At 32.4% G+C, this 25,723-nt stretch overlaps 3 protein-coding genes and 1 long non-coding RNA gene across 4 annotated transcripts; 1 reads left to right on the forward strand and 3 right to left on the reverse strand.

Moving 5' to 3' along the window:
* Positions 1–3: 3 nt before the first annotated feature.
* Positions 4–792, reverse strand: LOC143548027 (ethylene-responsive transcription factor 2-like). Its single transcript, XM_077039296.1, has one exon. The coding sequence runs from the start codon at positions 613–615 to the stop codon at positions 19–21; it is 597 nt and encodes a 198-aa protein (XP_076895411.1). The 5' UTR covers positions 616–792; the 3' UTR covers positions 4–18.
* A 10,949-nt stretch (positions 793–11,741) lies between these two features.
* LOC143548048 (uncharacterized) lies at positions 11,742–13,184 on the forward strand. Its single transcript, XM_077039323.1, has 4 exons — positions 11,742–11,772; positions 11,849–11,963; positions 12,044–12,104; positions 12,858–13,184. Exons 1-4 carry the CDS (start codon positions 11,742–11,744, stop codon positions 13,143–13,145), a joined length of 495 nt encoding a protein of 164 aa, XP_076895438.1. The 3' UTR covers positions 13,146–13,184.
* Positions 13,185–13,212: 28 nt separating this feature from the next.
* Positions 13,213–18,406, reverse strand: LOC143548047 (uncharacterized). Its single transcript, XM_077039321.1, has 6 exons — positions 18,304–18,406; positions 17,427–17,853; positions 14,798–15,105; positions 14,176–14,229; positions 13,656–14,089; positions 13,213–13,558 (listed from the first exon to the last, which is right to left on the reverse strand). Exons 2-6 carry the CDS (start codon positions 17,744–17,746, stop codon positions 13,310–13,312), a joined length of 1,365 nt encoding a protein of 454 aa, XP_076895436.1. The 5' UTR covers positions 17,747–17,853; positions 18,304–18,406; the 3' UTR covers positions 13,213–13,309.
* A 5,950-nt stretch (positions 18,407–24,356) lies between these two features.
* LOC143548028 (uncharacterized) lies at positions 24,357–25,337 on the reverse strand. Its single transcript, XR_013137877.1, has 2 exons — positions 25,235–25,337; positions 24,357–24,784 (listed from the first exon to the last, which is right to left on the reverse strand). It is a non-coding gene; the product is annotated as an uncharacterized LOC143548028 (long non-coding RNA).
* Positions 25,338–25,723: the final 386 nt, after the last annotated feature.

Consider the following 25,723-nt stretch of genomic DNA (forward strand, 5'->3'; position numbering starts at 1 on the left):
GAAATCAAATCATTCATCTTAATAAGGCCTAAAGTAAGAATCATCCATCCTCATACCACCACCACTACTACTTTTCCTTGGCCTCTCTAACCCGCAATCTTCTGAGGAAGACGACGGCGGAGAGGCAGCCTCCGTCATCGTCTTCCTTCGTGGGGTCACCCTGACAGGCTCCACCATATTAGTCCCAATCAAGTGTGGGAAATTCAATAAAGCGCGGGACCCACGTATCTTATACGCGGCTTGATCATAAGCCACCGCAGCATCCTCCGGGGTCTCATAAGTCCCGAGCCATACCCTCGCCCCACGCTTCGCGGGATCTCTTATCTCCGCCGCGTATTTCCCCCACGGCCGCCGCCTCACTCCCCGGAACTTTCTAAATTCTTGGGGCGCGTGAGTCTCACGTACCGTAGCAACCTCTTGGTTTCCAACTTCTTCAACCTTTTCAAGCTTCACCACCGGCTGCTTGAACTCATTAGAAACCACCATGTCGGATAATACACCGTTGGTTGCCGGAAAAAGGTCGGAGATTTGGGAGTCGTAGAGAAGATGGCTTTGGATTGAATCTAGGAAAGTGAGATCAGATTCCGACATGAATGAATTATGATCTTGAAACATGTTTTGTGTGTTGCTAAGGTTTTTAATTCAGTTGTGATTTTGTTATTGAAACAATTGGTATGTGGATATTTGGATTTAAGATGGTGTGTATTTATATAAGGTGAATATTATGAAAATTGTTTATGTAAGGTGCCATGAAAGTTCGTTGAGCCATGCAACTATTTAAGTGCAAATTGCATGTTTTTAAAACGTGGTGGTTCTCAAAGTAATTTTAAATATTATTATACCAACCGAAGTGGCTTAACTTTAAATTATTCAATAGTGTTTTTTATATTCTTATATTCTGGATAAACTCTTCAATAACTCTTAGTAAGACTCAAGGTTGTCTCTGAAAATTTATATATCTCGGCCGAGCCGAAATAAAAAGGTCTGTAAACTCTAACGAGTAACGAATTATAAGCAAAAAAAAAATTTAGGCCTTATGTAAATAAGTTTTTTGTTTGGTTTAAACAATTATATATTTAAATAGGCTTACTTTGTTAAGATTTAGGTTGTGTAAAAACCTTTGTGTATAAAAATAAACTTAAAAATTTCTTAAGTGAGACTAGAACTTGCAACATTTTGAATGGAAGTCAAACCCCTTTACCACTAAACCAACCTAGTTATTGTATAATTAGGGGTAAAACATTAAATATACATACATACATACATATATATATATATATATAGGGTTTGTTTATTTAAGAACTCCAAAAAAGTTAAGAATTCTTAGAAACCCTTAAAAACCAAACAATTTTTTAATTTTTGTTTATATATTAACATTATTTAAGAGTAGTTTTATCATAAGATATATAAAAAAATTTGATTACATATATTAATCACATATTTACATATATGTAAAATTTATGTACAAACATGTTACATAGGTGTAAAACAAAACATAGATATGTATAAAAGCTAATTTTCAAAATTGTAATCGTAGATATAGATATAGATATAGATATTGGAAAAACTACTCTCAAAGAACGTTAACATACAAAAAATTTTATAAAAAAACGTTAGTTTTCAAGGGTTCCTTCAAGTTCATAAATAATTTAACAGTTCTGTAAACTACTCTCAAAGAACGTTAACATACAAAAATTTTTATAAAAAAACATTAGTTTTCAAGGGTTCCTTCAAGTTCTTAAATAATTTAACAGTTCTGTAAAAATACTCATCATATATATATGTGTGTGTGTGTGCCCCCGAAAATTAAGTGCCCCGACCGGTCGCCCACGTTGCCCTATGCCCGAGCCGCCCATGAGTAGACTAATGTGTACCCAAACAAACTCCCCGGCCGTACAAATATTTTTATGAGACGAGAAGTGGAGGATACATATAATTGAAATATGATCTATATAAGGTAGGGCTATAAGTGGACTGAATCGAATAGGACAAGATATTGTTCGTGTTTGTCTGTTAAGCTTTTGTCGGATAAACGGGCGGTTCACGAATACTATACTGAACGAAAATTTATGTTCGTGTCTGTTTGTGTCCGTTCATTAGTATTATAAACGAATGCTAACAAACTGTAATGGAGAAACGAACACTTACAGACACTAATGAACAATGATCACACAAACATTAATGGACAAACACACGTAATGAGCATATATGTTAATGGACAAACAAACATAAACGATTACATATTAATTCAAAAAGAATAATCATAAATGCGCACAAGTTCACCCATAATTTTGGAATCACCACTTGGTATTCAGAAATACTTAACATAGTAGGGTTTGTTTTTCCACTTTGTTTATGATTATGTTAAACAAGTTATAAACAAGACGGATCATATAACACAGGTTGACAAGTCATCATGTTTACTTTAATGGGTTACATACAGCGGCAGACATACCATATATCCAGGGTAACCTGGGTTACCCCTCAACTTTGTTGCGTAGTGCAAAATTTTATTTACTTTCTACCGTTTTATATATTGGGATACCCCTAAACAAAAATTAGGTTACCCCTGACTGAGCAAACATTGTATAATGCGAGAAAGTGAGAAACGCTTCATCGGAATTTTTTTTCCGGCGATGCATAGTTGCAGGTTCATTAAAGTTAGGTAGAAGATGATAAGATAGAAGATGATAGCCTGATAGGTTTTGTTTTGTAATTTTCTGAAGTTTTTTAAGTTAATCGAGGCAAATGAATATTAACAAGTACTATAACTCTTTCCTTCATGTCCACTCATTTGACCTTTATTAAATTAATATTTTTAATTGATAATAGAGAAAATTTATCTTGAATTTGAATTTCTCCTTATTATGTATTTATACACTTGTTAATATATTTATTTTAGTTAGTCTTATTTGCTTTATTTTTTTTACTTTATTATTTTATTTATATATTTTTAATTCAGTAGAAGTGTTTATCACGTTGTAGCAAATATAAATAAATATATATCATGCTACTCTTGTTAAAAATTAATATTTTAGCCACTGTTTTGACACGTTGATTTTATTGTTCTCTTGTAACTTTAAAACATAGTGTCTTCTATATTATGATATATATTGTTACGACGTGCTTATTTTTATATTTGTTCAAAAATAAGTTTTATATAAAACAATCCGGTCTGCATTTCAAGTTAAATGTTATTCAATTTATCAGTCGACTGATTATTCATTCCATCAATTGAAACGTTTTTCAAACTTTTTTGATTGGGTTATGTGGTTTGCTATTTAACTTATGTAAGTTAAAACTTGAAGATGATACGGTATATATAGTTTTTTAGGCCAAATACTCGAAACCCAATTAACCCCTACTCATAAAACCCGAATCTGAATAACCCGAACCCGAATAACCCTGGGGAGATTAGGGTCAGGTATGAGTACTTGAAAAAAAATTCTCGAACCTGAGGAACCCAACCCAAAAGTGCAACCCAAAAGTGCAACCCGAATAACACCCCTACGCGTACCGGCCTGAGAGTTTTTTTTTTGAATTCTCATTAACGGTCTAGTATGAATGTATGGTATAAAAAAAACTAGGTTACCCCTGAATTATTTTTCTAGATCCGCCACTGGTTACATATGTCAATGATAACACACCATGCTTAACCAATTGAGTTAAATAGACGGAAATGTCAAACACGCCAGCATCTTTATTAATTAAACATGTTAAATATGACAATCTAAAATTTGATTATTCATGTGCTATATTTGTGTTGTTTTTTTGGTCATATGGTGGTTGCGTATAGACATACGACTCTTGCTATAGAAGAAAATTAGACAAGAGTCTACGCGCCTTTAATACCATGGTCATATATTTATATGTTGGTGTGTCCGTTAAAGTATTATATACTAGTACTAGATATAAATAGAAAAGATAGCCATAACTTTCAAGGACATGTGAGATTAACAATTTAACATGTTAACCTAGGCGCCAAAAATATCTATCTAAATAGTTCTACACGTTATTGTATATAGACCTGTAATTTTAACAACGTAAGAAAGTACCGCTAATATCAAAGTGAGTCTTTATGAGACGGGACGTCAATCATCCATAGTATTGATTTTGACACTTTATGCTGACTCACCTGGAACACTATCAAAAAAGAAACTCATCACTATGGAAAAACCTCATAAAGTCAAGTTTCGAACCTAAATCTTAAGAATCCCAAGGCTTAACCATCACCACATAACCAAAAGGGCAAGTGCTATTGTATAAAAATGTCAAATGTAAGTGTTATGTAACAATATATTTTCTGCTATTTTTTAGTAAGTACTGTTTTAAAATTCTTTTATGAAATTGTGGGCGATCTGTTAATAACTGTTATAATCGAAAACTTACGTCTGTCTGAGTCAGTGACTGACCATTGTTTTCCTTCACATGTTTGCGTAAAAGCATGGACAGATGATTAAATAATTGTCTCAGTCTTCTTTTTTTTTTTTTCGAAATGTACTTGTCAAAGTTTTACCATTCAAAAACCTTTTACTATTTTATTATAACATTTATTTATTCAATGGTAAATAAGTGATAGCAGAAACCTTTTACTAAGTTTTAACCATTCAATGTACTTGTCAAAGTTTTAACCATTCAAAAACCTTTTACTAAGTTATAACATTTTATTATAACATTTATTTATTCAATGATAAAGAATGGTAAATAAATGGTAAGAGTGACTGACCATTTATTTACCATTCTTTGTTCTAAAGAATGATAAATAAATGGTCAGTCACTGAGTCAGTGACTGACCATTTATTTATCATTCTTTAGAACAAAGAATGGTAAATAAATGGTCAGTCACTGACTTAGTGACTGACCATTCAGTGACTGACCATTTATTTACCATTCTTTGTCCTTGTATATCATACCATCATGTGTTCTTTTCTGATAATTTAACATTCGATGAATAATAATGATAATGAAGTAAAATTTATAAAAATATGATTATTCTTGTATAAAATGTTTAATTGTGTGTACATTGTAGTCAAGTCAATACAGTTACATCACATGGACCAAAAACTAACCAATAAACCGAGTAATAGAAAAAAACTACTTAGTCAAATGTATTTCACTAAATTCAACTCTTGTTTGCAATTGTGAAAAACTGGATTTAGTGCACGAAATGGTTTTGAGAATGTCATAATCGTTGCACGCTATAAGTTATAAAACAATGTGAACTGGTTAATAGAGTCGATGTCTAGTCCTTGTAAGAAGTAGGTTTGATATAGACTCGTGTTTTGCTTTGTATGTCAATGTCATGTAAGTAATGTCATATTGTACGATTTAACGTCCACAAATGTTCCATGGGTTATTATTAAAAAGTTATACGGGTAACTAACTTTAATTTTAAATATGGGTGGATGTACTATGCGACATAATTGTCACCTAACACAGCTAAAAAAGAAAGTTATAAAACGATGTATCATTATTTGGCGTTCGAGTTATCTAAGATATCTCGAAAACTAGCTTAATATATTTTTAGATGATAACACGATAAATCTAAAAAATAGAGAAGTGAGATTTTTTAGTTGGATTTTTAACATTAGTTGAATTGAGATATTGCTTATGTCATCACTACTGTATATATATTTTTTAAACGAAAAATGTTCCTCCTGTATTATTACACCGATAATGAGCATTATTGTATGTGTTTATTGATTTACATCGATAGTGAACTTTTGTTTAATTTCAGTAACCTAGTGTGACTTAATAAAAGAAATTTCCAGACCAATAAAACCATTCAAAAACCGAAATACGGTATAGCTAAAAGGATTTTGGATATGTCAATGCTTTAGAAATTAGAACACAAATTACAGAGAATGAATTATATATCAAATATTTAGGTAGTCTTTGGTATGAAGATATCACAAGTATAATGGAATTGACTATCATGAAGGAACGAGAAAAAAAACACTTATTTTGATCAATGAAATAGAATCAAATATTTCATAAGAAATTTCATTTTCTCTAAACACCTTAAAATCTTTTATATGTTCCCCCTATTTTTTTGTTTCAATCCATTCCCCTTTCTCCACATTTCACAACCATCGCCCACTATCATCACCACTATCACCACCGGCCGCCACTAGCACGATCACTGGCCACCACTCCCACCTGACATCAGCCACCATCACCATTGGTCTCCACAACTAGCAGCAACCACCACCTCCTCCGATCGCCACTACCATCGCCACCGGCATCCCCACCAGCCCCTACTGACCACTACCACTGGCACACCATCACAATCACATTTAGATTCCATTGTTTCGTCTTTTCCTTGCTATCAAACAAAACAAAGTGATAATCATTCTGTTTCACATTATAATAAAACTAGGCAATAAAATGATAATGACCCGTTTTATTCTCTCACCCATTTCATTCCCTCATATCAAACATAAACTCGGCAAATTCAAATAATTTTAAATGATAGTTCTCAAATTCTTTTAAAAAGTATTTTTTTTTCTTTTGAAAAGTATAGTTATGTAATACAAATGTTGGACTGGCGGCCATAACAACTCCACGTTACAAACGAATTAAAAAGAAAAACAGTACATGTCGAGTTGTAATTACTTTAATGCCCTTGAATGTCTATACTGCGTTCAATGCATCTCGTATGAAGGAAGGGCACGACGGCCATTTAATAAAGGACCTTTAAGACTTTTAATAAATAAATATTTTTACAGCCATCGGATCAGATTTCAACGGCCAAACCATACATGGGCGTGTACGTAATTATTTATGAAAAGTTGACAAGTTAGAAGTCAAAGGTCAAATAGATACAGCGCATACAACGCACGTGTAGGTTCTTTAGTTAATATACGCTTCTTAGAACATTCTATATGTTCTCGCTTAAATTACTAATGTGTTATAATTATAATGCAACACGATTGTTGTACTTTATTCAATCTTCACGTTGCAATAAAGGTGTAACGTTAAAACGTTTGATCATACTTGTGTGTTGATGGGGATGAAAAAGTAACGTTAAAACGTTTGATCATACTTGTGTGTTGATGGGGATGTTGAACCTGCACTTTGTGACGGGATTGTTAGAGCAAACAAAAAGCTGAGTTAAAAATGTTCTATCACGCACGCCTGTTGTATGTGGTGTGTTAGCACACAAAAATTAGACCTAAAAGTTAAACATAGAAAAGAAGAACCAAGTTGACTAATTATGACCAAAACGTTTAGCGGGGAAAAATAAACGTAAAAGTTGAATCATACATGCATGCTAAAACTTTAACTCACAAAATTTGGACCAAAATGCTAAATAAAAAATTTATAAAAGATGAAAAGTATTAAAACCAAAGTTGAAAGTCTATTGGGTTAAAAATGAAAAATAACAAAATTGTAAAATATGAAAAATATAGAGCTTAAAGTAATAAAATGATTAAAAAAACTCTTAATACACAATGTATAAACTTGTATGCACACTAGTGGTAGGAGGCTTGAGTTTTTCAGTGGAGACCCAAATTCGATTCTAACTTATGACACTTTGGGTGGATATTGACAATGCATGATTTGAGCTAGGCCTTGTTAGGTTGTCAGTTTGAATCTTGAGCCCACCTGAGTTTTAGTCCTATCGTGTGTTACGCTAGAGAGTTATGCTCCTGTGGTGGCGCAATGACTGGCAGGTGGCAGCCGACGATATGGTTTTCCGGAGAATGCTCAAGCCAAACTCATATGCCAACTTGAGCCCGGTTAAAAGAACATAGTCTGACAAGAGCAGAATAACAAAATTTTCCAAATTAAAGAGTGTAACGGCTAAGACACAAGAAGTTATCTTTTAATACAAAAAATGACAATAGTCAATAATTTATTAATAAAATGTTTTATGGATGTTTAGATTGATGGGAGTGGAAACCAATTTACCGTTGAAAGTGCTGATGTGGCAGGAGGTGCCGGCAGTGACCACCACCCCACTCAATTTGGCATCACCGGCGGTGAAAATTTGAAGGATATATTGCCGAGAGAAATGCCGATGAGATTGAATAATTCCAAAAGAAAATATATTTTTTTATTCCATATCATCCTTGTCAAATGGTTACCTTCTTTTCTTTTCTTTTTTTTTTAAATAAAATTAAATAACTTATTTCAACTCCTTTGTTTCTCAATATTTTTTCATATGAAAAAATTACCACTCTATTTCAACTCATACCTTTAATTCAACTTTGTTATGGATTTTTATTCGAACACGAGTCAACTTCGGTCGTAAATCTTTTTATTTACACAATCGTGTCTGGTGCATTCGCTATAGTAACCGACGAGGGCGAAAATTCGACACCGAAAACGAGAAGAGCTGCTTTGAACCGAGACAGTGAAGCGGGTCACCGAAAACGTGAACGTATATTGTTTGTATAGGTTAACGGTAACTCGTGAAAACAAATCGCTTTTTACAAAACCGTACGGTTTACCGGTATCTATAACAATCTTTGCAAGAACCCATTTAAATTAATTTTAGTTATATAAATATTATTATTTTACTTAGAAAAGGTAGGAATTGATGAATTGGTGACCATTTCTATGATATTATAAAAAAGAATAAAGTGAAATGAGGTATGACATGGCGCTAACATGACACGATGAATTAAGAAGCAAAAAAGACATCCATACCTTATAGTCTTAAAAGATGACTATTGACTAACATGTTTTTTATTGCTATAACCATTTCACACGTACATGTACGGTGTACCACATCACTTTCAAACTTGGGTGATGTTCCTTTGTTATCGAAAGTCATTGGTTTATTGCTTTAAATTTGTGGTCTGTACTTTAAAGTTTAAAAACAATTTTATCCTCATTAATTAATCAAAAGTTTTACATGGTTTGTGGCGATACAATGAAGGCATGAATCATCAATCTACTTATTTAGAACTCCCTATTAATAATGCACTTTGTTGGTACAAGCCGATTGAATATTGAGTTACTATATATTTGAAGTAACTAAAAATTAACGTTGGATTCTTACAAGACTATCTAGTAATCTGGTATATAAAAAAGATATTTTCATGTACATGATCTATCGTGATCTATACAACAACGGGACACATCACAAAACATAAGTCTTCTCATCGTATCAGCTAGTGAAAGGTGGTTTCTTATTTTAGTAAGAGTGTGTGTGGTTGCTGATATCTAATCTAGTGGAAAGATTACACGACCACCATTTTTATGCTGCCACTAAAGTTTGATAGGTCGAGAAGGAAATGGGGTTTTAGTGATCTAACTCGCGGAATTCCCTAAATGAACCGAGATGACTGTATAAACTGAACTCTTGAACCACACTAGTGTGACTCAACTGACGTAATCATGCAACACAAATTATTGAGCCACCGTCCAATCGTAGTCGTCATTGAATGAACCAAAGTATTCAGGCCCGGTTCCGAGAAAGCAAAAAGAGTTTTGGGCCGGAAGCGAAATTTTTTTGAGGCCTTAATTAAAAAAGAGTATTTTGTTGTTTTAAACAATTAAATTTTTATATGTTTACTTAGTTATAATTTGGGTTGTGTAAAAAAATTTTGTATAAAAATAGATTAAGCGTGTCTCAAATGAGACTTGAACCCATGACCTTTTGGTTGAGAGTAATGCTCATTTGCCACTAGACCAAGCTAGTGGCCATGTAATTAAGTTTAGACATTAAATATACATATTATTTTTAATAAAAATAAATATTTAAAAAAAAATCGGGCCTAACGGGGTATCGGGCCTGTGGCCGTCGACCACCCCGCCATCCTATGGGCCGGCCCTGAAAGTATTGCTAACCTGACCATAAAGGGTTATTGTTGAAAATGTAAGACTAGTGACTGTGTTGTGGAGCATAGTTAGTTAACGAAAAGTGTTCACGTCACTGCCCCCTAGGCGATGGAGCATTAACTAACAAACTCATATATAATGTGTAGTGAGGGAACTTTAACTAACCAAGTTTATAATCATTTTGGTTTTTATAGATATATTGGTTGGATTAAAAAGGTTTATTCTCATTGGTTGGATTTGATTGTGTTACCACCACATTGAACCTTGCTCATTTCTTCAGTTGTGCTCCAAGAGGTAATTAAAGATAGGTTTGGTGCCTGTTATACAACACATAGTCTAAACGTGAGTCTTAGATGGATCACAATGATAATGATGTAGGTATGCATATATACTAACCAACGTAAAAGTACTTACTTTGTCCACCTTCAAAATACTTTCAACACGGTCTACCATTAGCGAAGTATTTTCAATAAGTCCTACCATTTTCAATATAGACTCGAATGTTTTCTAAAAGACATGTACAAAGGGACTAACCACTTGGTGTGCTATTTTCACTTCGAATCTTATCGTGGTGAAATTGCCCAATTATAAGTTTATAACAACATTAGGAATTGTTGAACCAAAGTCATTGAACCATCTACATGTATGTGTTCTACAAAACACCTCAAGCATATCTTTCATCTCATTCGTTTGAATTCTCATAATTTTTTAAACTCAAATTCTCTAACACAATATATGCTATATCTAAATCCAATTCAATTAAAGTTATAGTACCAAGTTTATTAAGTCTATTCATTTTGGGTGTGAATAGCAATAACCAATATTTGTTAGAACCAACATATGATTTAAGTAAACTAATCAATCAACATAACGGTGACGGTAATTGGTAGTGGATATCAAAACTAGTGAAAAACTGAAAATATTACATAACAGATAACGCCCTCTCTTGTCATGAAGTGGTTGGTATGCATAGAAGAAATGGTCATTGTATATATATAGGTCATGCTACCTTTCGATTAGGCACGGATCGAACCTTCATAATGATTCATTAATAACCATTGGATCGATAGACCAAAAACCGAATCATCATGACTTGAACCGGCATAACCCTTTGAATGAAAGGAATTGTAGACCCATGTACCGATGACAACGACAAACCATAAATCAAACCAATGTGGCCATCAGAATTCACATGAACTCGTGATGAGAAAAAAAGACCAAAATATTCAAATATCTCAAAGTTCATGAGACCCAACCAATTACCCCTGAATAAATTTTTGGTGATTCATTTCCGTCGGCCACACGTTCGGTTTGGCCGAAGGCAGTTTCTACATATGAAAAACAAGCTAACCAATCCAATTAACCGGAGAAAAAACCAAATGAACAACTGATACGGTTTATTCGAGACAACCGAAAATCTATTAAGAATACGAGGGGAAAAAAAAGAAGAAAAGCCAAATAATTTTGTGATTAAATCAAAGAACGTTTAACAATATTTAAAGGAAAATAAAAAGGATAAATATAAACCTAAAGAAACAATTAAAATTCAAATCCAAACAAACAAGCTAAAAGGAAACTAGATTATTGTTAACCGGAGATTCCATCCATGCCTTTTAATCTTCAAAATCTTGGAATCGGATGAGCTTACAGGTCTCACTTTAAATCAGGCACTTGCGGTATTTGGATCAACAAACCCTATTCGGTTAAGGTGATCATTCTTAACCAAAACAAGTTAGTTTTTTTTCCTTACATTTTCCAAACCATATGTAAGAAACCAAGATCTTGATTTACTTTTGACTCATGCTTTGAGTAAGCCAAAAGCAACCATGGTCCATGTTGGTTTGATACCTTGCTTGTATTGACCTTTCTAAACCTACCAAAGCTATTCCAAAATCTTTTCCATATTACATATATTTGCTCTCATTTCACATATTCTTGACAATCTTACAATGGGTTTGCTTATGAGCTTCATGGGCAAAGGTAAATCTTGTTTTTTTTCCTTATATATTTTTCTTGAATTCATGAAAATGATATGATATTATTCATGTTTTTGTAGGTTTGCCAACTACCCAAATGTTGAGTCTGGTAATGGGCACACTATATAGTAAATTTATGGAGAAAGAGATCAAATGTTTTGATGACTTTCATGTTGCTATCCTAGACATGTTCAAGTAAAATTTTTGTACATTTTATTTCCTCCAATCATGTTTTTACACGTGTTGGTGTCAATTTAAATCAACTTTGAATGCAGCACTATAAATGCTGCATTGCCTGGAAAACACTATGATGTTCCACCACCAAACAAAGTTCAGGTTACACACTTCTCTTCATTTCCTTCTAATTATAACTAGACCCGTAATTATAACTTTTTCCCGATCCGTCTTGATGATTGTAAGCGTGTTTTTAAATACCTGCATTAGCAACTCTAGCATAAAAAGCATCAATGAATACCTAAAAAAATTAAGCAAATTAAAAACCTAGCTTAAAACAAAATGGATCAGATAGATAAAAAAAAATTGGTTAAATAATAGCCAAAAGGTGTTTCAGGTCAAACTGACCCAACTGCTCGTGAGCTACTAAAGAACAACTCGTTAAAAGTAAAAGCTCAAACTGAGCCAAACTTAAACGAGCTCAGAGTCTAAAACAAACCTCTAAATTAAACAAGCCCGAGCCCGAGCCTGAGCTTCATTTATTGTGCTCAAGTAGGCTCTCAAGCCTATTTATTTATAGTTTTTTTATTCGGTATATTAAATATTTATTTTTATAATAATAATTATTATTATAAATAAACATACGATAAAAATAACTAAATAATATATATATATATATACAATTATATAAAAATGTAACTATAGATTCATAAAACTAATTCATAAATAATAGACGAGCTGAGCTCAAAACTCAAGCTCCTGTAAAGTTGAACAAGCTTGAGCTCAGCTCATTTTGACCGATTAAGCAACTTGTATTGAGCACATCACAACTCGTACTAAATACCCATTATGGGTCCAACAGACCTATTTGGCACCTCTTAAACCAGTGACCTAATGGGCTCATATGTAATACAGGAAATCTTTGTGAAATGGGAAGAAGCTAAAGAGTCAGAAAAGAAGAAACTGTTCATCGACTTCATGAAAGCAAGCGTAAGCATGAGCAAATTCGACGACTCAGCTCTGATGACCGGATTAGTGACCCCACCAGCAGCCATGGCTGCAAAACGAGCAAGCGAAACCTTACCACAGTTAAAGATGATCAAAGTCATCCCAGACGTCATCTTTGTCCCGTCTGCAACTGTTATGGCTTTAATATCCGCTAAGCTCTCCAAGAAGATGTTCTTAGGAAGTGTAGCATCATAAATGTAAAACCAAGAGTTTAAAACCATAAACATCGTAAACCATTTAATATCCTCTTGTATTCATATAATCAACAACGATAATTAATCAAGCCATTTCAAATTGTAAAACCGTGATATCAACTTTTTATTCACAAAAGCAGTGAATGTACAAGAAGGTTCCAAAACCTAACCGGAGGTCTTTCGAGTCCATAGGCTTGAACCACTTTTGCGCCTGGTCCTAGCCGCTCTCTTTCTTGTGTTCATCGGGTTGGTTAACTTAGAAACCGACTTTATTTTTGTAGACGGTTGTTCATTTTGGCTAGAATCTTCTGAACCGGGAGCTGGAAGATTCTCTACAGGGTGAATCTTTACAGCCCCGGAATCTGTTTGTGGCTTTTTTGCTCTCCGGTTGTATATCAGAATTCCATCCGTACCCTTAAATAATAAAAAAACAGCGAGTTAAATTATTTACCGCCCAGGGGCAAAACAGTAAAATGTAAATGAGCAAAATATGTAAACAGTAGACACTCACTCGTTTTCTTGAAGATTCAAGCGGCTGTTCTACGGGTTTATTTGCATCTTGAAGATGACTTGGACTCTGGTCAACAGCTGCATTTTCATCTTTGACCAAATCATCGGATTTGACCAGATCATCACTTGTGTTCAACTGAATTAGCTGAGATGATAAGGAAGCAACTACAGATGGTCCTTCAATGCTTATTGGGTATTCCGGTTCCCTAACGGGATTATTAGACTCGTGCAAGAGTATGTCCTCAGTCGATAATATCCGTTCAGAATTTTCAGTCATTAACGTGTCGAGTTTGTTCTTCATTTCAGAAACTTGAGTCTGTGAAACTTCAATCTTCCAAAGTATTTGCTCTAATGAATAATCATCTCTGAATTCTAGAGATAATAATTCTTCTGGAACTCTCAATTCATTAACCGTGTTTTTTGGAGAAGATGGACCTGCCAACAAAATATCCCACAAAAACCATAAATATAGCATAAAAACTACAATAATATTTGGAATAACAAAAAGAATTCTTAGTTACCAGGAGTAGTTTGATCATCGTCCATTATAGGACTATCGGGGGACCTGCAAGTAGCTGTACATGTCACACATTAATTATTTATAAAAAAAATTATATAAACAAAAAATGAGCCATTTAAACCTAAACCAGTTACCCGTCGATATGCTTATAAAAGAACCGCATGTTCAGCATTCAGCAAGCACTTCGTGAGCCGTTCAACGGGAAGTCATTTATGTTGAACAAACATGAACAATTTTTTTGTTTATTTAGTTAAATAAACACGTACTGTCTCGTTCATTCATTAGCATCCGTTAGTTTACATTTGTTTTAAGTTCATTCGTTAATATACTCATTAAAAACGACCCATTAAAACTTAGTATAGTTTTTAATAACTTTTTTGGCCCAACAAATTGGTCTTCACAATAGTTTTATTTAGCCAGTAATGTTCTTTCGTTTACGTTCATGAACTGTTCATTTAGACTGTTAATCCGTTAGTCTAATTGTTCGTGTTCGATCATTTGCTCCATTAAAGTATTACAATTAAACAAACGAATACGAACATGATTCGTTTGTGTTTGTTCAGTTCGTTTACAAGCCTACTCCAAACAAAGTAACTGAAAGAATAATTAATAAGGGTATGTACCAAAATAGGAGAATAAGTTATGCTGTGTCATGTACACTTCCGGATCCAACTCATCATGTCGTTTCCTTATTTTTCTCTTCATAGGTTTCTCTCTTTGAGAATCATGAAAAAAAGGCATTGACTTTGCACAGCCGCCTTCTACTTCAACGTTTTTGTATTTCAACCGTTTTGTTTGATTATGTTTCTCGATCTCTTTGTCATACATGTGGGCCATAGACTGGAATTTCTTAAACTGCAATTCGGCCCATTTACAACGCCACATAATCGGTTTTACAAATTTCCTCCAATGAGATGTCACTCTTTTCTTCCTGAAAATTCATCAACCCGTGAATCAAAATATAGCACAAACTACAAATTATAATTGCAGCTGGTATTAATGGATTTGCAAATGAAGCACCATATAGACTAAAATAAACAAAAATCTTAGCAGCCAGTGGCTTCACGCTCTCATTAAGCATCGCTTTGCGCTCATGTTGCTCGTTTTCTCAATTAAAATTTTTTGCATGGTAATTCTAAGCTAATGTGCAGACAAAAAGAAAATCAACATGTTACATACTAATTTGTAAATCTTCGTCTCAAATGATCTTGAAACTATACCATAGTTCAAGATTAACAAGTTGACAGATAGTCAGATACGCATGATATTTGTTCATAGGCTGATCGAGATCGGTTCGCTAAAAGCAAATCGAGCATAACTAAAACGAGCTCAGGCCCGAGCCTCAGAAATGGTTTCTTTAATAAACAAGCCCGAGCTCCACTTATCGAGCTAGAGCTGGTTCGTGGGCCTAAACAAGCCTATTACTTGTGTTACTTATATTTAAATATTTATACATTTGTATATACTAATTATCATTATATACAAAATTATGACAAAATTAACCAAATATATATCATGTTTTGTACAAATATTACAATCAAACTATATATAAAAAAATAAAAAAAAGTATATAAACTAATTCATATAAATAGTAAACGAGCCGAGCTCGAGCTGAGCTCCGCTCATTTACACCCGACTTAAAATACGCCATCCTAGTAAATACAGAGCAAAACAGCCCTGAAAGGAATGAGAGAAAAAAAAAGCAACCAAAACCTAAAACTTTAGAGGTGAGATAACAACAAATTTACTAATGTTTAATCACCAACAGGTCAAATAGTGTATTATTTATATGCATAACTGCATTGAGACCGCCTAAATATCACTGAAGAGCTAACCCAGGAATAAGGAAAGCCCAAACCATAAGACCAGAAGATAAATAAATGAGCCCAAGAAAGGACAAAATCAGTTCAAAAAGATAACTAGAAGGTCAGACAGTTATCAGTTAACGCATTTAATGTGCCAACTACCCATCGTAACGTTTAAATCATAATCTTTCCTTTGCGGCTTTGCGCCGCAGGCACTAAATGCCCTAACCTACGCGCATTTAACTAATTGATGATCTTAACGTCATGCGTCGAATCAAATCAACATCCCGTAAAAGGTTTATCTGGGAGACAAAGGCAGCAGGGTTATAACTAGGAAGATATTCTGTCAATTGTAAAGTAGATCTATGTTTTCTATATATAAGCACATTTATGTAGCTTGATCGCTCATTCAATGAAAACCAAGGAACATTCAATACTTGTAATATTTACTCCCAATCATTCTCTTAAAAAGCCTCCTGTTCCAACCCGCTGGATGTGATCCGAAAGTACCCGAATTCCATCCTTTAGGTTTTTGGGTCTCAAGTCTCAACACTTTATTTAAAAATCATAAGTACTACTAAAATAAATAAATTTGGTAATCATATTTGACACACTGACTATAAAATATTTTTCTTTTGAAAAGTGAGTGATCGACTGACTGAGGTTAACCATTAACCCAATCTGGCCTGTAGAAAAAGTAACTTGTTTTGACCCGGAAACCAACGCTTCTATAGCCACCATCTCTACGTAAGAGACAGTTTGCTACTATAAAATCTAACTTATATTACAAACAATAAATGACCATTTCTCCAAGAACATTACAACTACAAGAAGAATGGAAGATAGACGGATACTTAATTAGAAAGATAAATTCTTCTGCAATTTTAAATTGGAAGAATACAAGTTTAAAAATATCAAGAGAGTAAATCACAAAAATCGTCCCAGCAGCGTTATGGTATATTATGAATTTATTTCATGTTCAGAAATTAGACTTATTGTCGAAGGTAATAGGGTAACCTTTAAGCCCTATCACAAGCTTACACATGACGGGCATTTTCGTCATTTCACACCATTCACCGCCGAAAATCTAAAACAAATCTGAACGGTGATATCAAAGAAAATAACAAAACTATAATAAAAACAAAAACTAAAATCTTTAACAAGTTCAAAACAGAGATCTGAAATCAAACAAATCACATGATGGGGCTTAGCAGATGTCTTAATAACTTAGACGTCACATGAACCAAATCATTGCCAAAATTCAAATCCACAACTTCCTACACATACAACTATTTTAGCACTCCAAAGTTCTAATCAATTTTGGAAGTCACCATATATCTCGTCTAGCTGAAATTATGGTACGTCACACGCATAATCATGCAGAGCATTATTCCAATATGCAATTATGCATATATTAACTTAAATAAAGATATTAATGAGACATTACCTCACGGAAAGCAAATCCCCACGAAAATCCGACATAACTTCATTATCACTTTCCAACTCACAATCTCCAAAATCAGAAAGCACGTTACTAAATGAGCTCGAAGACGCGGTAGCATCACCAGATTGAGGTTGACCCGAAGCACCCTCCTCATCATTTCTATTCTTTGATACATCAACCTCGTGCTCATTAAACAAAACATTCTTACTGTCACTTTTCATGTTTTTATCTTTTGCCTTTGAAACAAAACCCGTATGCTGTTTACTAGTTGAGGCTCCCTGTGTAGTTCCCTTTCTTTCCTTAAGGTCCAAAACAGGACCCATGTTATAATATTACACAACTGAGATCATACTTATGTTATGACTTATGAGCGTATTCGTATTCGTGTTCGTATTCGTATTCCAAACAACAAATAAATAAAATAATTCACCTGCATTTAAAAACACATCATGAAATGTAAAACTCTAAATTAATGGATCAAAATCTCAAATTTTGTATGCACAATAAAGCATGTTAATTTCATGTTGTAAACTACTTAAAATCTCAAAAAGAATGAACATTTAGCCATAAAACAATAAAGGGTATATTCTTAATAAATCAAAAAATAATAATATAAACTAAAAAATAAAAATTTGCACCAGGTAAAAGTGTTACACATCACAAGCCCTAATTACAAAATTAGGGCTTCAATTAAACACAAGGGTATCCAAGATTAGGGCTTTTACATCTAAACAATACTTAATTACATAATTCACCTGAAGAGAATAACAATAATCGAATTAATTGATCAATTAATCAAAAATTAGGGTTTTTTACATGTAATCTTGATTTTTAAAATTGGGTGTAAAGAAATGAGAGAATGGTTTGTGGGTATGCTTACTTGGTCACCGGCGAGTATTATGCGGTGGTGATTGGTGTGGATTGAGAATTTGTGGGAATGAATTCGGTCAAGAAAATCATTGACTTGAGAATTTGAAGGAGAGAGATGAGGAAGAAATATTTATCTTCTTTTTTTCTTTTTCTTTTTTACCTTTTTTTTTAATTATATTTACTATTATTACTTCTTGTCGTTTGAAATGTCAAAAGAAAATTGAATGGATTTATAACGTTTCCTAATTTAAAAGATTTTCTTGATTGTGTTATTAATGATCATTAAATAAGCTTCTAATTTGAGATATGTTAAATGAAATTAGGATGTATTATTAAAATTAAATGAAAAAAGTGTAAAAGTATGTAGTCGGTTTACTTACATCTTTATCTATTTTGGCTCGATTAAGATGTCTCCCACTCTAATCAACCAGTTGTAGCTAAAATTGCATGTACGTGAACTGGCTCTCGTAGTATCACATTTACTTCATGTACTCTCAATTAAGCGTATGTTTTGTTTATGAAAATCAATACGCACACAAACAAGACTCATGTATTAATGTAATATATTAGTATATTAGATGTTTTAAGAATCATCAGATGAAGAGAAAACAAAACAACTATAAAGGGTTTAGATCTACAACATTTGAAAAGCATTGATAACCAAAATGATTTCACTAAGGGTATCCATACCCAGCAACTGAAGCTCAAGAAAGAGCTATTCTTGAACACATTTATGTCAAGATGTAGTAGAAAGCTCTAAGAACAATTATGGAAACCAAGCTTAGAATATGTTTGTAAGGATGGGGAAGAATACACAAATGATCAAGAACATGCATCTAATACATGCACATTCTTGGATATCAATAGTTGTTCTTAACCCTAAAAACATCACATGTTGGTCTTAATCTTTTTACTGCTTTGTCAAACATAAGTTATTATTTATGTCAAGCATATTGTTTTGAAATGCTAAAACTTCACAAAAGAAGAGAGACTCAATAGAGGTAAATGTGGTATTAGCAATCTATGTTGTGTTCGCACAATCCTTACGTTTAAACACACCCTTTTTTGCTCTCAACTGTTATTGTTAGTTGAGTAAACAACGGTTTTAGTTTATGTGGTTTGTCTAAATCTGCAGTTTTAGTCCAATAGTTTCACATTTGCGATTTTCGTCCTTGTGGTTTCATTTCACTTGCAATTAAACCTGAATTCATTAACCCAGTTAAGTCGGGTCGTTAAACCCATCAGCATACCCCTCAAGTGAGCGGCAATTATGTCCTTTTTCTTCCTAAATAAACATCACTCTTTATTCACAAACTCCTTAACGTGAGGGGCTGGGGTGTATTTGTGGGAAAAAGGACAACATTGCCCCTCACGTGAAGGGCACGTTGATCGGTTTAATGACCAGACCTAACGAAGTTAATGAATTCGGGTTTACAAGTGAAATGCAACCACAGGGATGGAAATCACAAATTTGAAACATTGGACTAAAACCGCAGATTTAGACAAACCACAGGGACAAAAACCACACTTCACTCCTGTTAGTTTTTGGTCAACCTAAAAAAGTTCATGGATGAAAGTTATGTATTGAAGAGTAATATATGAGGAAATCACAAAGTGAGAAGATCACCATACATCAATAACGTTGACAACTAGTCCCAATAGAGTCATGTTATCCTACAAAATGAAACAAAAACGAAAAGAATAAAAAAAATTTTTAGTCACAAAAAAACCTCAAAAAATAATAAAAAAATAATTAAAAAAGTCATAAGTCAAAATAAATAAAAAAGTAAAAAAAATGGTTCCCTTATCTTTCTCGTTTTAAAAACAACACACAATGTTAAGGAAAAATATCAATGTTTCTTTTTATTTATCATTATGTTTTTTGTTTATTTTCGTCATTGATTGTGTCTTCTTTTCTTGACATTTTTGTCTTTTTTTTGTCCATTGTGTTATATTACTCAACATTGTGTTTAATTTTGCAATCTATTGTGTATTTTTCTATTTATCATTGTTTTTTTGTTAATTTTCGTCATTGTGTGTTTTTTCTTGACATTGTGTCTTTTTCATCTTTTTTAACGAGAAAAACATTGGAAACATTTAGTTTTTTTTAGTTATGATTTTTTTAATTGTTTTTATTGATTTTATCTTGGAATAGTTTCTTTAAATCATAAATTTTTCTCACACTTCTTATTTTTTTTCTATTTTAACTTTTTTTTTATCAGTGATTAAAAATACACATGCTTTTCAATTTAGATGCAATCTATCTAGGTTGGTTATATCTTGCTCTTTTTATTTTTTTTTCTTTTTTACTCTTATCAATATTAAAATTGTTGAGAGACTAAGGTTGCAGATTTTGTAAATTTTGAAGGGCGTAAGAGGAAACTCTATATTTGGGGTCTCATTCTTGAATTTACGTGTATCAGTTTCATTAGATTATGTGACACTGCTTATATAATCAACAATGTCAGATGCTTATTTCTTTTTCAAAAGTAAACCGTCTGGAGCATAAGAAAGAGTGTGAAAATGTCGCACTTTAGTTGTTTGTTAAAACAAACAATTTTAACAAACATACATGCACTTTTTGAGTGTGTTTCGTATGTTTTATGATTTTAGTTTCCTTCTCATCAAGCACATTTTAATTAATCACATGGACTATTTAGAAAATATGAAGTCGTGTAATTATATCATTATGATCATTAGTTAAACATTAGAAAGATTAAAACAAAATTTCACTTTCATATGATAATAGTTATAAATCCACATTTATATTTGACATCTTATAATAATTATTATTTCTTTAAACAATGATAATCAACATTTAAAAATTTTAGTTATTTATATTCATCACTTCACCAAATGATATGAAGTTTAGTTTTTACATTGCTAGTCATATTTAAACGCACAATTAATTAAGTTTGTAGTATGTGACTCTTTAGAATCTTATATCAATAAAAACATTGTTTTATATGTTTTTTAGCATATAGATTCAACAATGGTAGCATAGGAAAATCTAAACACACAATTTATCTAACAAATGATGAATTTGAAAGTATATTTTACAAAGCCATTGTCAACTCAGAAAATTTTCTCGCTATGTTCCAAGTTATGTGTCGTCCTGCTTTTCTTAGCTTGTAGGGAGATAATATACCATTAATTATATAACTGTACAATAAATTGATTTATCCAAATATAAATATATATATATATATATATGCACTTGTCTTGTCACACAGATAGCCTTCACTAAGTTATCTCAATGTGTAATAGAGTTGTAGACTGATTAAGTTGGAGTTGATTGGAGAACTCAAAAAAAGTGGAAACCGACTTAAATGAAGTTAGATCTAACTCATTCTAGTGGCGGTTGGAACTGTTACTATTTCTGATAATACACTGATAATGATATCGTTGTTGTTTGGCCGATATTGGTTCTGTTTGTCATGTTACTAATATCGTACCAACATTTGATATAACCTACATGTATTTGAACAATGTGGCCTATTAAAATATTTCAAATACAACTTCGTTTTTAATAAAATTTATAACGGAATGTAAAGAAAATAAAGTAACGTAATGGCCTATTAAGTTTTTTTTTTCTTTCAATAAAAGTTAACTAACAAAAGCTATTAAAGAAAATTTAAACTAGTAAAAGATTAAGTGGATTAAAGGTGTATATTATATGTAGTGTAAGGGTGTAACTAAAACCTATAAAAAAACTTAAAATATGCAAGCACAACTAAAACATATATAAACATAGAGAAATTTATGAGTGACACTTATTCATCATTTGTCCATTTAATCTAATCTAACTATACTAATAAAAGAAAATAATGATGATGATGTGGTGATCTCACATTTATTCTTAGTTTAATCTCTTTTTTCATTCATTCTACCTATTTATGAGTTATGAGGCAAAACCATTTTAACAAATGAGTTATAATTTCCTATCTAATCTTTCATCTCATTTATCTTATCTATCCATGGGCCATGGATCAAAATAATTTTGTCAAATTGGTTACAATTTTATTTATAATTCTCTAATTTCTCATCTTATTTATCCTACATATTTATGAGTCACGGGTCAAAATAATTTTGACAAATGAGTTATAATTTCCCTTCTATAATTCTCTAATATCTCATCTCATTCATTATAACTATCCATGGGTAATGGTTCAATACAATTTTGACAATGTTGTATATAAATATATTTTTTTCCAATTTATAAATTTAGGATTATAGACTTCTTATTATTTGTTATATATATATATTATTTACTTTTTTACCTTTAATTTTATTAATTTCTTTCAAATAATGGACCTTATTTATTTTTATTATTTGATAAATCACGTATAATACACCGGTTCAAAAGCTAGATGTATATACAAATAATTAATAACTATTAGTATACAGTAATAATATCTAGGATAATAATTATACAATACGAAATTATCTATCCAGATTTAATTATAAAATCGTATAATCACACGACTCATTACAAATGATCGTATAATTGTATAATCACACATTGTCTTCATTATTGCTAAGTCATGTGATGTCATAGTCACTTTTCTGAATCCGGGTACTTGAAAATCACAATTTTTCTAAAGAACCAGAATGTAATCACTTTGATAGCTTCTCTTTCTCAAATATGATGTCAGCCTTAATATAAGGTTATCATTTAGCCTTTCCAACATAAACCTTTGAAAAGTAATAATAGCTCTTATAGTAGATTTATGAATGACTGAGCTTTTGAACCTGACAATACACATACAACAACAGCAAAGGTTATAAACAAACTAGCAGAAGAGATGTTTCAATGTTCATTAATATAATAAGTTTACAAAATGATAGTTCTTCTGGTGCATATTATTTAGAATATTCATCAACTAACATGATGTTAACAGGTGGCCATTGCTTTGGAACAAGCTGCATATTATTTAAACACCACAACAGGCTACTTAAGTAAACACAAGCTCATCAAAGACCAGAAACACCCACGCCAACTTTTGTTTACTACCAGGCTGCAACACTTAACTTCTACTGTTTAGACCAACATTAAACCTAGGTCAAAATTACTATGCACAGTTAGTCTTTTTGTAACAACTACGAAAACTATGTTATGATGAAGGCTGCAACACCTATCTTATAATGAAGTTCTACTATTGTTGCATGTTATGCACACACAAAAAAGTATTTATAACCTACTGCCTTTGTTTTGTATCAGTACTGATTTTATTGTTTCGGTACCCATATATGTATCATTAAGTGATACCAAAAACATGAAAAACAAATACGGGTATTGGTGGTGTTCATTACTTGTACTTGATTGAAAGTTCAAATCCGTTTCACAATCCCCCGCAATGCGGGGGTCGAAATACTAGTTTTAATATATTTTGAAAGTGGTTGTGAGTGAAGGAAAAAGAAATGATAATTATAAAGGTATAAAAAAGTATTATTTAACTGAAAAAAGAGAGAATATGTAGTGATTTTTAGTCTAATTTTGTATTTGAAGATATAGGGTTGGATGTAAATAGGGGCTTGCCACCAATGTTTAGGGGCATGTTCATGAGAATCCTATGGGACAACATTAATTATTAATTATGTTACTTTATAATTTTACGATCCATTTAATTTGTTTTACTTTTGCATATTTGACAACACTCATGTTTAGGGATGAGATCGGTATTGTACTTGTACCCGTACCTATACCCGAAAATACCCGTACATGAAATCAGTAAATCTGGGTACACGTACTCGTACCCAATTTTATGGTGCGGGTACGGGTATTGGTACTGGTACAAGTACTCTCGGGTACGGTATTCGTTTTGTTACTACTTTGTTAATAACTTAGACGTCACATGAATCAAATCATTGCCAAAATTCAAATCCACAACTTCCTACACATACAACTATTTTAGCACTCCAAAGTTCTAATCAATTTTGGAAGTCACCATATATCTCGTCTAGCTGAAATTATGGTACGTCACACGCATAATCATGCAGAGCATTATTCCAATATGCAATTATGCATATATTAACTTAAATAAAGATATTAATGAGACATTACCTCACGGAAAGCAAATCCCCACGAAAATCCGACATAACTTCATTATCACTTTCCAACTCACAATCTCCAAAATCAGAAAGCACGTTACTAAATGAGCTCGAAGACGCGGTAGCATCACCAGATTGAGGTTGACCCGAAGCACCCTCCTCATCATTTCTATTCTTTGATACATCAACCTCGTGCTCATTAAACAAAACATTCTTACTGTCACTTTTCATGTTTTTATCTTTTGCCTTTGAAACAAAACCCGTATGCTGTTTACTAGTTGAGGCTCCCTGTGTAGTTCCCTTTCTTTCCTTAAGGTCCAAAACAGGACCCATGTTATAATATTACACAACTGAGATCATACTTATGTTATGACTTATGAGCGTATTCGTATTCGTGTTCGTATTCGTATTCCAAACAACAAATAAATAAAATAATTCACCTGCATTTAAAAACACATCATGAAATGTAAAACTCTAAATTAATGGATCAAAATCTCAAATTTTGTATGCACAATAAAGCATGTTAATTTCATGTTGTAAACTACTTAAAATCTCAAAAAGAATGAACATTTAGCCATAAAACAATAAAGGGTATATTCTTAATAAATCAAAAAATAATAATATAAACTAAAAAATAAAAATTTGCACCAGGTAAAAGTGTTACACATCACAAGCCCTAATTACAAAATTAGGGCTTCAATTAAACACAAGGGTATCCAAGATTAGGGCTTTTACATCTAAACAATACTTAATTACATAATTCACCTGAAGAGAATAACAATAATCGAATTAATTGATCAATTAATCAAAAATTAGGGTTTTTTACATGTAATCTTGATTTTTAAAATTGGGTGTAAAGAAATGAGAGAATGGTTTGTGGGTATGCTTACTTGGTCACCGGCGAGTATTATGCGGTGGTGATTGGTGTGGATTGAGAATTTGTGGGAATGAATTCGGTCAAGAAAATCATTGACTTGAGAATTTGAAGGAGAGAGATGAGGAAGAAATATTTATCTTCTTTTTTTCTTTTTCTTTTTTACCTTTTTTTTAATTATATTTATTATTATTACTTCTTGTCGTTTGAAATGTCAAAAGAAAATTGAATGGATTTATAACGTTTCCTAATTTAAAAGATTTTCTTGATTGTGTTATTAATGATCATTAAATAAGCTTCTAATTTGAGATATGTTAAATGAAATTAGGATGTATTATTAAAATTAAATGAAAAAAAGGGTAAAAGTATATAGTCGGTTTACTTACATCTTTATCTATTTTGGCTCGATTAAGATGTCTCCCACTTTAATCAACCAGTTGTAGCTAAAATTGCATGTACGTGAACTGGCTCTCGTAGTATCACATTTACTTCATGTACTCTCAAT

Source organism: Bidens hawaiensis, unplaced genomic scaffold (assembly GCF_021521415.1).
Source record: "Bidens hawaiensis isolate Kalapana, Puna unplaced genomic scaffold, B.hawaiensis_p1.1 tig00014901_1, whole genome shotgun sequence".
NCBI classification, from domain to species: domain Eukaryota; kingdom Viridiplantae; phylum Streptophyta; class Magnoliopsida; order Asterales; family Asteraceae; genus Bidens; species Bidens hawaiensis.

Coding starts and splice junctions, on each gene's coding strand:
- LOC143548048 (XM_077039323.1), top strand. CDS start 11,742: ATGGGTTTGCTTATGAGCTTCATGGGCAAAG. Junction 11,773..11,848: donor TATGAGCTTCATGGGCAAAG/GTAAATCTTGTT, acceptor ATGTTTTTGTAG/GTTTGCCAACTACCCAAATG. Junction 11,964..12,043: donor GCTATCCTAGACATGTTCAA/GTAAAATTTTTG, acceptor CTTTGAATGCAG/CACTATAAATGCTGCATTGC.
- LOC143548027 (XM_077039296.1), bottom strand. CDS start 615: ATGTTTCAAGATCATAATTCATTCATGTCGGAATCTGATCTCACTTTC.
- LOC143548047 (XM_077039321.1), bottom strand. CDS start 17,746: ATGGGTCCTGTTTTGGACCTTAAGGAAAGAAAGGGAACTACACAGGGA. Junction 15,106..17,426: donor GGGGATTTGCTTTCCGTGAG/GTAATGTCTCAT, acceptor ATGAATTTTCAG/GAAGAAAAGAGTGACATCTC. Junction 14,230..14,797: donor TAACTTATTCTCCTATTTTG/GTACATACCCTT, acceptor TGACATGTACAG/CTACTTGCAGGTCCCCCGAT.